We start from the raw sequence: 16,229 nt of genomic DNA, 5'->3' as shown, positions 1-16,229 counted from the left end.
TTAAGCTTGGAATACAGAAAACTGAAAGGAAGGCAGGGAGGAAGAGATAGCAGGGAGACTGTGCTACAACCATAAACCAGTAATGTCTCCTAAAATATCAATCAGTAACACCTGATGTGCATGTCAAGTCCTAATCTGTGGTACCTAAGCCTCCACCCATTATTTGTGGTTCAGCCCACCAGATGCTCATACATTTTGATATGGGAAGCTGACAATGGAATGTTATCTGTACTTCCTACTTCCTCAAGTACTCTGGCAAGATGCCAAGAAAACATGGTATCTAAAACGACTAGTTACATATACTCAGGCTAGCATCTTTAATGTGACAACATATACTAAGACCTTCTGTGGTCTAAGAAATGTGTCTTCCCTGCAGGATAGAAGGCAAAAAAAGGGATCCACCTTTGTTCAGATAAAAACAGCCCCACTCCGCCATGAAAAGAATGAAGTCCTTATACATGCTACAACTAAGTAAAATAAGGCACAAATAAGATACAAAAAGGACAAATGTTGTATGATTCCACTTGTAAGAAATATGTAGAATAAACAAATTCACAGAGAAAGTAGATCAGAAGTTAGCAGGGGCTGGGGAGGAGGGGGAGAAGGGTGTTAGTGCTTAATGGGTATAACATTTCTGATTAGGATGACTTAAAAGTTTTGTAAATAAATAGTGGTGATGATCACAAAACATTTGGAATATACTTAATGTCACTGAATTATATACTTAGGATTGGTTAAAAAGGCAAATTTCATGCTATATCAATTTATATTTTACCACAAATAAAATTCCGTCTGTCCTATAGGCACTCAACATTTGGTTACTCCTAAGCTTCTGGCTCCAATTAAGTAAGTCTTGTCTAATTAAATAAATAGACATTTTCCCCCTTGTGTTTATTTTTAGACAGGGTTTTAAAATGAAAAAATGTACTAAAAATTAGAGCAAGTCATGTGCATAAACAAGATAAAGATTTAGATTCAATTTAACTAACATTTACTGAGTGTTTGTTATGTGCCAAAATAGATGAGAAGTTCTGGAGATTCAGGATAAGTCCATAGTATTATGACCTGATGGAGAATATAAATAATGTGAAACTTCAGAAGGCTTTCTCTTATCAGACATTTATTCTCTGATTCAGAAGCAGGAAAAAATGTGATGGTCATAAAATATGGACACTGGATATCATTAAAACAAAGTCTTTCACATCTTAGGGTTTCATTTTTCTCTTCCACGGAACAAGTGACCTACAGAAGTTGTTCAAAAAGGCCATACGCAGATGGGAGGAACCCATTTATCCCTACAGTCTTTAATCCAGGACTCTGTCCTTTACACCCCACCTCATTCAGTAGGCCCTGACTGCATTTGCCTAAACTTGTACTAGACGTATTCTATTTATCTTTGAACATCCTGTAAAGTTTTAACAGTCCATATATAGTAGCTGCCTAATAAATGTTGAAATGAATCTCTACCAGAGAATCACCTACCAGATGGGGTCTTTATGTAAATACGAGAAAGCCTTGTGGAAACTTAAAAGGAAGGTTCAGTTCTTGAGATCTTAACATTCATTTGACCATGAATACTTATTATTACCTTTAAAACCTATTTAATTGAGTACTTACTATGAGTCCAATACTGTGAGAAACTATTCATAAACATCATCTCATTTGACCATAACAACAAGCTATTACTCAATTTTATTCATGATGAAATTGAGGCTCAATCCCAGACCTACTTAAAAATGTTTAGGAATGGATGTGAGGCATCTATATTTTTAAAAACTCCAATGGTTAATATTTTGATCAGCAACCAGGGTTCAGAACCAATGTTAAAAGAGACTTACTCAAAATCCTATAGTTAAGTGTTAGAGTCAATATTCCAACCTAAGCATGTCTAACTCCAAAAATCCAATGTTCTTAGACAATATATTGTGTTATCTGTTTTCCTGCCTACATAATACTAACAATCCAATTGCAAATATAACAGAAGGTGAGTCAAGTTGTTTTTCATTTTGGTAATACCTAACATCTCTGGACCCTTGCTAAGTGTCAAGAACCATGCTGAGCACTCATTTTATCTTAATAACACCCCAGGGTGGTGACTAATAAAGCCTATGAGGCTGTCATAACACTATACAGCCAAGAAGAGGCTGCTACAGGTAAGACAGCCCTATCCCACAGGTTCGGGAGCAGGTTAGGTTACAAGAAAAGATAACCCCCTACCCCAAGGAGGCCTTTGCTAACCTTGCTGCAGGAAAAAAGTTTCCCACTAGCCTCGTAATCTCCAGTTTGAATAGGTTACTCAAACTTCTCCAACAGATTATTATAATTAATACCATCATACCTCACAACCTGTTTGCCTATGCTACCCAGCTATCATCATCAGACTGTCCTTTTCACACAATTATGTACATTTATTACTCTGGTCTAATTTCCCACCCTACTAGTCACATTCTTACCCTACGAGTAACATTTCACTAGGTCCTCTGGTACTTATAGTCTAACATTAAATTCCTCTTAACCAATCTCCTTTATGAATTATCTCTTCAACTGCAAGCCTGAACCACAGTGCCTCACAAACTGATACATACTCTTCTGCAGCCATTTTTTCCCCCACAATGCTTTGTACCTCAGGACCAAGAAATAGGGATAGATGCCCCCTCCCCACACCTATTGCTGTTTTGAAACCCTAAGTCCCTCCTCATTCATTAATGACTTTAGCACGTCTCTTCTTTACCCAGCTTATTTCCTGGCTATTTCAACATGCACATAAGACCACATTTGATTCTGACTTCCTCAACATCCCTGCTTCCAATATTACCCTTCCCCACCTAAGCCACCTACTTTATGGTCATACCCTTGACCCTGTCATTGCAGTGTACTACTGCACTACTCCTAAAATCCGTATTTTAAGCATCGTCTCCTGTGCACCTACAACTTTTCATCATTTTAGCTCACCTACTCTGGCAATTCTCTTCAATGTCACTGAGATTCAGAGACACTGACCCTACCACTTCTCGCTATCCACTTCCTAATGTCCTTACTCCCTTCCTTATTTCGTCTAATTTCTAGGCTTACCACAACTACAGCCTTATAACACCCTTAACTCCCTTCATCATACTTGCCTGGCAAAGGTCCCAACCCCATCGAACTCAAATCCTCATCTGTATCCAAGTATCTGAAAACTGCTTCTTAAAAAAATGTACATGTATCCCAATCCCACTTTTAAATCATATTCATGGCCACAGATTTTTATGGACATTAGTACTACCTGAAAACCCTGAAAGCATTTTAGAATGTTATTTTCCCCACACATGAAAATCTCTTAACCCATCCCCTCATCAGCTAAAGACCTTACTAAGAAAACAAGCAATTATATAGGAATTCAAGCACCTTCTCGCCAAAGCAACAAACTGATCAATAATCCATATCTACACTAGCTTTCTAGCGATGAAGTACCCTTTTTCCTATTAAAGGCTAACTACTCAACTTGTGCTCTGGATCCCATCTTTCCCTTCCCTTTTTTTTTTTTGCGGTACGCGGGCCTCTCACCGCGGGTACGCAGGCCTCTCCCGTTGTGGAGCACAGGCTCCGGACGCGCAGGCTCAGCGGCCATGGCTCACGGGCCCAGCCGCTTTGCGGCATGTGGAATCTTCCCGGACCAGGGCACGAACCCGTGTCCCCTGCATCGGCAGGCAGACTCTCAACCACTGCGCCACCCTCCCTTCCCTTTTCATAATTTTTTTTCTCTCCATTGTATCTCTTGTTAAAATAAAAAATGCCCTCAAATTTCTACCTCGAAACAAAAACAGAACAAAAACATGTACCATGACCCCATATAACTCTCCAATTCCTACTGTGTCTCCAATCTCCTTGACAGTAAAGCTTATTGTAAGAGGGCGTCTATGCTGCTGCTTTCTCAGTCTTACTCAGCTCAATTTAATCATAAAGACACCTCCCCACCACCTCCCCAGCACTGAAGTCACCAAGGTCATCCATGCTACCAAATCCAGCTGTCATTTCTTTGTTCCTTTTTTTTTTTTTTTAAGATGTACCTGGGCCTCTCACTGTTGTGGCCTCTCCCATTGCGGAGCACAGGCTCCGGACGCGCAGGCTCAGCGGCCGTGGCTCATGGGCCCAGCCGCTCCGCAGCATGTGGGATCTTCGTGGACCGGGGCAGGAACCCGCGTCCCCTGCATCGGCAGGCGGACTCTCAACCACTGCGCCACCAGGGAAGCCCCATTTCTTTGTTCTTATCTCTTTGTTCTGATTTCTTTGCAGTACCTGACAGGGTTGGTTACACCCTCTTAAAACATTTTCTTCTTCTGGCTTGCACAACACTACATTTTCTCAGTTTTCTTCATACCAGACTGAGGCTGCTCCTCAAATCTCCTTCTCTGTTCCCACTAAGCGTTTGGGTGCCTCAGGGCTCTGCCCTTGGGCTCATTTTTTTAATATCTGCTCTTGCTCAAGTGACCTTACTTAATCTCAAATCTTAAAATATTACGTGCTCATGATTCCTAAAACTGTTATTTTCTGTGCTAAAACCCCTGAAACATCACGCCTGTCTTGCTAACTGCCCATAACCATTTCCATATGGTTATTTAATAAATACAATATTTCTTCAAATACAATATATACAAATACAATATTTCTAAAACAGAACTACGTTTCCTCTCCCAAATTTATTCTATTCTGTCTTCTTTATTTGCAGTAAATGGCCCCACCATTTATTTAGTTGCTCAAGGCAAAAATATGAGCTTCGCTAAATGTTCTTTCTCCTTCACGCCACCACATCCAATCCACTGGCGAGTCTTATAGAATCTACCTCCAAAACATACCAGAATCCCTCATCCATTTCTACCACCACCATCACTACCTCTTGTAAAGACAGACTCCTGGTTGGTCAACACAATAGATTCCCGGTTGACCTCCCTGCTTCTACTCTTGTCCCACTAAACTCCACTCTTCACAGAGCAGCCAAAACATAAATAAGATCATTTCACTCCCCTGACCTTCAGTGGCTTCCCACGACACTTACCTAAAAATCTAAGCTTCTGACATTAACTCTCGAAGTCCTAAATGAGCTAGCCTCTGCTAATCTCTCTTACCTCAACTTATCACCCCTCTCCTTTCCCACTAATTATATTCCAGCCATGCTGGGCCTTCATTCAATTCCTCAAACACACCTAAGTCATTCCCACCTTAAAGTCTCTGTACTAGTTGTTCTGTGTGCTGGAATGCTTTTCCTTTCATTCTAGAATAGCTAGCTCCTCTTCGTTCAAGTATAAATGTCCTCACCTCAACAAGGCATTCCTTTAACACGTAATCCCACCAGGAGAGCAAGTGCCTTGTCTGTCTTGTTCTCTGTATCCCACATCTAGAACAATGCCTGGCTCCATAACAGGCACCTAATAAACAACGACTCCCTACAGTAATCTTATTGCTGCATAGCAACATTAGAGACAATAAAACTTTCTCAAGGACACATAGTTGGTAAACAGTAAGAATATTTCTTTGATTCAAAAAGATATTGCATGATGTAAGGGTTACCAACAATAACAAATTACAGTTGCATTATACATGTATGACAGTAGATTTGTTCAGTAAATGAAATATAAGAAACACTATTATACGTTAAATTTATGAAGCAAGACTAATGCTCTTCAATGCTTTTGCTTCAAAAAATGATTGATGCTTTTGATAAGAGTATAAATTTGACAATCAGTAAATTATAACCATATTTGTTAATTAAAATGCATACATACGTGCATCTCTTGAAAAAACTGTGAAAACAAAATACACAAAAGGGTAAATCTTACCAGAGTTAATTTTGGCCTGTAACCATTTTTTCATACACTCTTGGTGGACATATTGCAAACTTCCTGTGCACTTGCATGGCTCTATCAGCAAGTTAGAGGATGATGCAGCTGCCATCTGACAAATTCTACATAAATCACCTTCTTCTTCTTCAGAGTCCTCTAAAAGGAGGCTGGAAAAGAAGGTACATTTCCTAAACAGAGCTATCAAAACCATCCTGGTTGGTCATTTCCAATCATACATAATCCCAAACAATATCATGGTCTCTCTAGGTAGAAAAAAAGCAAACAACAATAATAGTAAACAGGAACTTCTAAGAAAAACTGTATCAGTAAGAATAAAAATTATAATAAATATTTTAAAGGTAAATAAGGTAGGCTATCCTATTACTTATCTTCAAATGGTTTAAGTAATTATCTTTTGTACCACAGTTTATTTTTTTAAATTTTATTTATTTTTTATACATCAGGTTCTTACTAATCTATTTTATAAGTATTAGTATATATATGTCAATCCCAGTTTCCCAATTCATCCCACCACCACCACACCCCACCCCTGCTACCAGAGTTTAAATTCCATATTTTTCACAATCAATTTGTAAGTTTCACTAAGATTTTAATTTCTGCAGTACCACAGACTACTTCAATTCCAGCAGTATAAAGATAATGTACTTATATACCCATCACTTTTGTCCCTGCAAAACTTTTTTTTTTTTAATATTTATTTGGCTGCACCAGGTCTTAGTTGCGGCACGAGGGATCTTCGTTGCAGCTTGCGGGATCTTTTAGTTGTGACATGTGGGCTCTTAGTCGCAGCATGCGGGATCTTTTAGTTGTGGCATGTGGGATCTAGTTCCCCAATGGGATTGAACCTGGGCCCCCTGCATAGGGAGCACAGTCTTAACTACTGGACCACCAGGGAAGTCCCTGTTCCCCCAAAACTTTTAAGACAAGTTTGATGAATTAAACAAATATTGACCTGTGATTTTTCAATTTACATGTTAGCAGAGCCACATATGTTTAAACTGATAAGCTTTTTGTATTAAATCATAATAAAAAAAACCAAAAGAAGAGATTTAAAAATTTTTCATTTTCCCCACCCCAGCGATGTTATTAAATCATCCTTATTTCTACAAGGGTAGGCTTTTAAAGTGTGGAGCAGTTTCCATTAACCTATGTCCTCTATTTCACAGGCCAACATGGACTGCTTAATTTAAATGCAGAATGATCACTGTAAGACAAGTAGTTTTTTAAATTAAAATCCCTATTGCCTTAGTGTACTGCTGACATGAAAAAGGTACTCAGTAAATTGATGATACAGAATGCTAAACTGTTACTGAAATATAACCTGGATTATATGGGTTCCAAATGAGTTTAGCAAAAGATGTGTGGAAAGAGGAACAGGCGTACTTTTAGGTGACTTTCATGCCTAGGATTAACCAGAGATACAACCTCAAGCATTAACATTTATGTTTTACCTTTAGATATAACTTTCTTTGGTTGGTAAGTTTTTACTTTGGGAGACTCAATTTTTTTATACTTTTATTCATTTAATTGTAAAGTATCTTATAATCCTCATTTTTAAGCAAAATATGTAATAAAGGAACACACACATATAAACTCTGTCAAAATAAGCAACAAATGCTGCTTTTTAAACTATCTTACCAGACAGGGTGGTGATGGCTTACTTAGTTTCTCTTTGGAAATCACTAAATTAATTTTTTGCCCTACTTACACTACTGCACTCAAATTAATCTAACTTTGAGCACAAGAAATATAATAGTTACTACATTACTCAGTAGACAGCTTGCAATTAGAGGGAGCCCCTGTAATAACATTAAAGCTAACACTACCAGGGCAGAGTAAATCTTTCTACAAGGAAGGAAAAAGCGCAAATTTTAAAAGAAGAGAACAGTCACATGGTAACAATTTGTCCTATATAAGGGAAAGTGGGAAGATATTAGTCAATGTTCAGTATCTCAGAAAGCATGCGAAGCTCCCTTTATTCCCCAGAGCAAGATTTGAATGTATTTCCTGTTAAAGACCATAAGACCCTAAAATGATATAACAACTATGCTCCCCCAAAATTCCATCACATGGGGCCTTTATGAACAAGAAAAAACAAAAACACCCAACGACCTTAGCTTTACGTAAGTCTTTTCTTCTTACAAGTATATTTTACATCTACTATCCTATCCCATTTTATCATAAAACTAATTTTAATAGGTGGAAAAAGTAAGTAACTACACTTACACGACAAAATAATTAAGTTGGAGTGAAAAATCTCAGATCTTTAATCTTTTTTTTTTTTTTCGGTACACGGGCTTCTCACTGTTGTGGTCTCTCCCGTTGCGGAGCACAGGCTCCGGACGCGAAGGCTCAGTGGCCATGGCTCACGGGCCCAGCCGCTCCGCGGCATGTGGGATCTTCCCGGACCAGGGCACGAACCCATGTCCCCTGCATCGGCAGGCGGACCCTCAACCACTGCGCCACCAGGGAAGCCCTTTCCCAAAGATTTTTAAGCAACTAAACTCTACAAAAGATTTCACACGAATAAAAAGATTCTAAGTCCTGAATTTAAACTGCTATCTCTGTCAAACAGTCACAATATATAAAGAATATTCAGTATACATTTGGACTTAAAAAGAAAATTTTAAAATTTGTGGAAACGATTTTAACTTATTCCAAAAAAGATCTGAAGTGAGAAATACAAATAAATGGTAAATAAATGATCTTATTTTTTTGTTATTTATTTATTTTGCTGCACTGGGTCTTAGTTGTGGCACGTGGGATCTTTAGTTGCAGCATGCAAACTCTTAGCTGTGGCATGTGGGATCTAGTTCCCTGACCAGGGATCAAACCCAGGCCCCCTGCATTGGGAGCGCAGAGTCTTGGCCACTGGACCAACAGGCAAGTCCCAATAAATGATATTATAAAGGCTGAAACATTGTCTTGATAATCCACAACGACTTGGGCTGCTTTACCAATCCCATTTAGCACTAGTCTACCTAGAAACAGGGTAAGAGATTAAGATTTTGTATATGTAAGATTTGTATATTTGTATATTAAGATTTTGTATATTTTATATATACATATATCTATATGTATCTGTAGCCAAAGCTGGTTAAAAATAACCTTTAGATTATTTCCCAATGCAATCTACACCCCCAGTGCCCACCACCAGTATTAATTCTTATCCATTTTACTTCTGAGCAAGACGCTAACATCTTACTGGATGTAAATTTTAAGGCAAGAAATTTCAGACATCACTCTTTTTTGGCGGGGGGTTCACAGGCCTCACTGCCGTGGCCTCTCCCGTTGCGGAGCACAGGCTCCAGACGCACAGGCTCAGTGGCTATGGCTCACGGGCCCAGCCGCTCCGCGGCATGTGGAATCTTCCCGGACCGGGGCACGAACCCGTGTCCCCTGCATCAGCAGGCGGACTCTCAACCACTGCGCCACCAGGGAAGCCCCAGACATCACTCTTATGAGAAACCATTTTAGAAACAAACAGTTCTTTCTCTCATCTGTTCTTCACAGGCTTAAGATAGGTATTCAAACTTACCTCTCTTTTATTTTTTGCAGTCTTTCTGGGTCTCTTGAGGGTACACTTTTAGTTTTATCATTTTTTCCATCAGATGAACTCCAACCTGAAGGAATAATATCTACAGTGATCATGACATTGTCGGTCAAATTACTTCCAAGTGCCGGGGGCACTGCAAATCGGAATAAGGAACCAGGAAGGATCCCTGTTATTCCTGTACTTCGTCCACCGTGAGCCGAATCCGATATGGAGCCACCCGTAGCAGCACTGCTTGGTGCTGCAGATGCTTGTGGTCTGCTGGCAGTAGCCCCAAGGGGATCACTCTGTGCTTCAAGGTGAACCACTTCATTTGATTCTCTTCTAAAAATATGATGAGATCTAGATGGTATATCAGAGGTAGATATCCTTGAAGATTCATCTCGTCCCTCTCGCCTCCTTCTAGAGAACAAAGGTGTGCATCTATTTCTAAGTGAGGAAGATAACCATGGTCCTGTATTTCTACCTTCAGATTCTTGGTTAAAATTTTGGGAATCTGGCTCAGAGCTATGATTTTGGCTAAGAGATGACAAACCCCATCTTCGCCGAAGAAATCGAAATCCCTGAGAAGCTTCGGATGCCCTGTTATCAGGACCATCAGAAGCTGATGCTGCATTACGAGACTGTGAAGCTGTCAAGATTCTTGGAGAAATGTAAGAATTCTCAGAACTCAGTGATCTTGTATTCAAGGAATCCTGACTAGACCTTCGTGAAAAAAAAGTAGATGACATACTAGAAGCTATACGTGACAGCAATCTCCTTGTTGTACGCCTACCTTCATTGTCAGAAGATTCTTGAAATGATCTTTGAGATGAGCCAACCCTATTTGAACTGCCTATAGTTGAGGTTTCACCTCTATTTGAAATATAAGAAAATCCAGGCTGTATACTGCTTTGGGGAGATTCTAATTCTCTTGGAGAAAAATTTGATCTTAAAGAATTTCTACCAGAGTCCCTAGAACATGGTATGGTCTGATGTTCAGAAGGCATTTGGTGATTTGTAGATGATGTATTCAATTGTAAAGTGCTCAAAGAGTTCTCTTTTGGTCTTGCTCCTTGTGAATATGAAGAAGGAACTCTGTCTTGAACATCTATTTTTGAAAGAAAGGAAAGGTAGTCAATTACATGAAAAATTTGTGCATTATTAAGGTTGTGTCTATTAACCACTAATCACTGCCAAAATTAAACACTGGATTCAAACTGAATACTGGCATATTATAACTACACAGCTTAACTATTATTACAGAAAAAATAAACATATTTATCTATCTTTCTATACCTTTGGTAAAATCCAATACTGCTGTATAAAGTCAGCATTACAAATTTTTTAAAAAAGAAATGTATTATAGCTTATGAGAGGCAAACATCAATCTACCAACTTGATGAAGTTAAAACAGTTGAATTTATTAATCAGAAATTGATATGGTAGAAGAATATCTAACATCTAAATGGATAAGGGATTTTAAATGGGCAAACAAATTCAAGGTAAATGACTCATAACAAGTAAAAGCAAAATAATAATAGAGTGTTTTGGAGATTTTTCTTACTCTGGAACAAGAACAAAAGTTATTTCACATAAATACTATCACCCTTATAATTTTACAGCAAACCATGCTAACAGTTCAAAATTTCTCCAATGTTTTATCTTTTCTTTCAAGTTAACAGCAGTGACTCTTACACCCGGTTACTCATCAGACGTAACTATGCTTTTTTTTTTTTTTCCAATACTGAGTCAGAAGAGAGCCCTGGCATCTGCGATTTTAATAGTACACTACTGATGGTTCTAATCATCAAATGGAAAGAGAAATACCAAAGCATTCCTTCATAAAGAATATTCATCCATACATCTAGTTTAACAGCTAGATTGCTACTGTGCTAATACATGGTGCCTCATGGAAGGATTAACTGTTAGGGACCAAATCAATTCTATTCTGTACATTTTTACGCCCCAAACCGAGAAGCTACCGACACTGTCTACTAAAGCTCCTCCACCCAAAGCCAAGCAAATGAAAAGATGCTTTCATTTGTCTTAAATAAAGCAACGGCTTGCCCCAACAGATTATTTAAAATAATCTAGTTAAATCTTTAAATAGAAATGTATCTTCTTCTCTGTAAATCAAATTCCACTTCTGTCTGCTATATTTCTCAACTTCAATTAGCACCTTTTATCTTCAGTTATTTAGTATTATTGTTTTATGGCATTTATTTTTTTTAAGGTGGCTCTGTCGCACAATGGACAGTGCATTGGACTTCTATTTTTTTTAAAGTTTTGGCTTATGTACACTGACAGAAACAGTGTGGGTCTTTATTCCAACTAAATGAAAATAAAGACAAATTCATGTTAAACTAAAGGAATTCTAAATTATGTCTTAAAATGATGATTTCAGGTTTTAGTTAATTCACAAGGCAAATTATATTGTAGTATACAAGAATTATCAAGTATATGTAAAACATACATTCTTAAGAGTGAAAAAATTATAGGCAGACAGAATCTGGATACTCATGTATATCTAAATATTTTATATTTACATTTTTAAAAGTAAAATGACAAATAAGGTTGAAAACATATCAAGCTATCCTGTATTCTAAATCTTTATAATATTCACTTCATTTATTCCTTTGTACTGTGATTTTAACGACATACAAAGACAAAAATGTAACATTATTAGATAAATTATGCATAACAATATAGTTTATACATACATGATGAAGTTGTGAAATCACCACTTCGGTGACTATAATCCATAAGATTACTAATGGAGGAATCTGCTCTCCTCTCTCTCATTAAGTCAGTTCCAAATGATCCAAGTACCACTGATGACGATCTGGGAACTTGACTATGCCTCCAAGAAGAATCTTAAAATAATTGAAGAAGTCTTAATTCACAGAAAGCTTTCAAGGTTTCTGATGACAACAAATCTTCAGTATTACACAGAGAGGTAATTATGGTTTATTACAGGAATCCCCAGTTACACAGTTGCAATCAAAAGCAAAACTGAGCAAAACATAAATTATTCACTAGTGAAATAATCACTTATAAAATTATCTCCTACTCAAACACATCCTTCTCTAATACTATAATCTACCCCCATCTAGGATGTCAATGTCTCACTCACTAGAACATCTGACCATACGATATATAAACATGACGTAAAATGATTACAGAACAAAAATATAAAGCTTGCCAAAGATGCAGAATTTCATGAAAAGTTGATCAAAGTGATGTCGGAGAACAGCCAAAATCAAAATCAAAGCCATCTCGAAATGAAAGAGGTTTATACTGTAGGTTATAATACTATTTTGTCAGAACTATTATTGCCACCATATTTGGTTCATTCTTATGCTAAGAAGTAATGTATCGTTGCAATTATAATCTAAACTTTGTTAGATATGATTTCATTTAAAAAGAAATTAAAAACTAAGTCTCAAAACTTTCCCCCCTCACCATTTACCTTGAAATTCTGGGTCTTCCTCTCCTAGTCCTAACAGCCTTAATAATTTCCCTTCGTTAAGGGAAACAGCCCAGGGTTAATGCTATGCCTTCACAGACCAGAGGAGAACAAAAGTATCTCTACACAACGGTATTTGTCTACAAAGTTAAGGTCAGTCTGCTCTTACCCATCACACTACTCTTAAAATCCTTCAGATGGGCAGTGCCTTTCCCATGGCGGTCCTGCCTATCGAAATAGAAAGGAATCGCTTACACTAATTCAATTAGTAGTACATATGCATTTCAAGAATATTATTCTCCAACTGTGTCATCACAAGTTTTATCTTACCTTAAAACTATTTCAGGCATTGGCTAGTGTTTCATTTGAAGAGAAGTATAAGTGAGGAAGTACCTCTCAACAAAAGATCTTTCCAATTTGTGCAACAAATGTGTGCCTGTATCTTAGTATCTGTGAGTACAAGATACTAAGCATGGAACTTTAAGCGTAAGTCTTTCATACCAGAGTGGTAAAGTGACTTGTCCAATGTCACATAGTTAGAGGACTAGAACCATAGCTTTCTAATTCCTTGTATAGAACTCCCACTAGAATATCGCCAACTATTTTTTGTTTAACTAAAGAATTTCTACATTTTCTGAAAATATGTGTTATATAGCACAATGTTTATTATTTACAAAAAATATGCTAAGGAAACATGTATCAGTAAATCTGGCTTTCTTATTAACAATTTAAAAATTTACCTCCTATAGTAACCAGCAAAATACATGTCACTTTTACTAATTTTATTACCATATGTATCAGCTATTCTAATTAATTAAAATCTGCTAATATCCTGTTTGTGTAAGATATCTGTACCAAATTTAGAACAAAAATCCAAGATGAAGAGTTAATTTCAGTTCTAACTTAGTTAAGATTTTGGAACCTCCGCTCTATTTCTGACCCAGTCTTATGTGCAATCTACTTGCTTATTAGTACACTACATCTTGGGAAAAGGGCTTTTGTCCAAAATACATACACAGTGATTTATATTTATACAAATTTAATTATTACCTGATACTGCATTTAAACCATGTCCAACACTTCTCCCAGCTGAGGTAGATGTACAGTTTGTACAGGAAAGTTTAGGTCTTTTTGAATCATGATCCCGTTGCTGGTTTTGCGATCTTGAACGTGCTCCCTGAGTTATCTCAGACTCACTATACCATGTAGACTGAAATGGTAATGCAGATGCTGATGCTGATGTAGACTGTAAGTTAAAAAAAAGTTTTTTAAAGGAACAATAAAACACTTGCAATTTTTAAATATTAAATTTAAATATTACATTTAATCTACAGTGCTCTAATAAATTCCCAAGGACCATTCATTCCTCACAGACACAAATTTTTCTACCATGTAGGTTTTTCATAGTCTTTGTTCCCTTCTACCACTTGTCCCTTTACTTTATACTTTAATTGTACTTTGCTAGGTAACCAATCTGATTTAGATTATGTCTTCTATGTAACTGAATATAAACACTAGTCTAGGAAACACTGAAGAGTAAAAACTTTATATGTAATCATTTTGTTCTCCTGGTTTAATATTAACCTTTTGAGGAACCTTGTTTCCTCTTCTTAGATAAACACAACACCAAGAAAGGCACCAATACAGAAAGTGACTGTGAATACTCCACTATAAAAATAAGATTTTCAACTAATACAAAATGTATCTGGATCTTATGTCCATCTCAGGAATACAGTAAAACACTATAAATGGTACTAAAAAAAAAATCCTAATATACGGAATTTCTTCATCAGTGAAGGAAGAAACAGCTAAAACTACATACTGTAAAACTCTAAGCTCAAGGTTTTTTCTTTAAACATATAATTATATGTACAACAACATGAAATAACACAGAAGTTACAATGTACACACACACACACACACACGCAAACACAGAAAGAGACCAAGAAGGACGAATTTGACGCATAATCTCTGAATTGCTTGAAGACACTTACCACTAACGTAAAAGTTATTTCTAGGAAATAACTTATTCTAGGAAATAAAGGAAAAAAGACATTTATAAACCATTTTAACATGTAAGTAGATGGTAAGTAGTTCATTTTATTGAAGAATATTAAAATGAAACAACATTCTTTAAAGTGTTATATTTCTTGACAAAAGAAAAGTTAAAAATGGAATGTTATCATGGGCCATAAATTCAGTCTATATTAACCTAGTATTATAAACATAAGAGCCCAAATAATGTGCTCCATCAAAGAGTTTTAGAGTACAGATAAATAAATAGGTATAATGTAAGTAAGTACTGTAATAGGAGATATGTTGAAAGTTTTACAGAAAAAAAAAAAACTATGTCTGAGGAAAGCAGGGGAGAATTCATAGATGATTAACTATGAACTCCATAGGTGGAGTTCACTGAGTAGGCAAATGAGGAAGGAGATTATAGACAGACAACACAAAAAGATAAAAAGATGTCTCAACTATTCTGCCATGGGAATTCTTCTAAGGCATCACTACTTACTTGATCTCCGATTATCTTTTAATTATGAGAAGCATACTGCATGCATTCAGGGAACTGTATTAGTCCATGGTAACTCTACAGAATAAACTGTGCACATACATGGAAAAGCAGAAGATGCAAAGCTGAAAAAAGTAGGAATGGGCATATCAGGATTTCATCCATCCCTTGCCCATTCAATATTTTGCTAATTAAACGTAGAACTCCTCAGCTTAGCACAAACTTGGTCTCACAAGCCTTTCACACCAAGCTGTCCACAGAGCCCCCAATCAATGAACTGGAATAGCACATGAGACGAAATTCATGAGATATTTCAAAATGAAATCATTTTATGTGCCATTGTCAAGGTATCAGGGACTTAATCCTGCAGGCCAGTGGTTCTAAGACCTTTGAATATCAAAGACCAAAAATTAAAAAAAACTGGTTTGATTTAAAATTTAGGAAGAACTGCCACTTTTGACAGGTAAGGAAAACGAGAATAGCGAATACCACCTAACCCCATTCCCCAATCTTTTAAAAAGGGCATTTTATATGCTCCTAAAACAAGAACATAACAGAATAAAACAGACTTGTAAGGTGAATAAATTTTACTTGTACAAAATTCCTAACTTGTCCTTATTTTTCTCATTTTGCATGGACTGGACAAATTGTTATTGAATAGCACCTCCACAAATAAGACTTTAGGAGCTACTGAAGGAGGTAATACCATCAGATCAACTACTTACAAAGATCTTTAGAGCATTGTGGAAGGTTAAAAGAGTGGTATGGACAAAAAGTGGGCAAATCAGGAAGTCACTGGACTAGCAAGAAATGCTAGTAATTCCCATTACTTTCGTTTGTTGGGACGAAAGTAATGGGAATAGAGAGCCATTA

General features: G+C 36.9%; 1 protein-coding gene across 3 annotated transcripts in view; it reads right to left on the bottom strand.

The window, feature by feature from the left end:
- Window positions 1-16,229, bottom strand: part of MARCHF7 (membrane associated ring-CH-type finger 7) — a 51,089-nt gene that overhangs the window by 11,032 nt on the left and 23,828 nt on the right. For all 3 annotated transcript variants that reach the window (XM_079924025.1, XM_079924024.1, XM_079924026.1), the window contains 4 exons: window positions 13,892-14,087; window positions 12,096-12,248; window positions 9,379-10,483; window positions 5,817-5,986 (listed from right to left, as the gene is read on the bottom strand). In XM_079924025.1, the coding sequence (XP_079780151.1) occupies window positions 5,817-5,986; window positions 9,379-10,483; window positions 12,096-12,248; window positions 13,892-14,087 (1,624 nt within the window). The remainder of the gene's footprint in view (window positions 1-5,816; window positions 5,987-9,378; window positions 10,484-12,095; window positions 12,249-13,891; window positions 14,088-16,229) is intronic.

This window comes from Stenella coeruleoalba, assembly GCF_951394435.1.
Source record: "Stenella coeruleoalba genome assembly, chromosome: 6".
Taxonomy (NCBI): Eukaryota; Metazoa; Chordata; class Mammalia; order Artiodactyla; family Delphinidae; genus Stenella; species Stenella coeruleoalba.
Note: the sequence above shows the minus strand (reverse complement) of the source record. Positions and strands in the feature narration are given on the sequence as shown.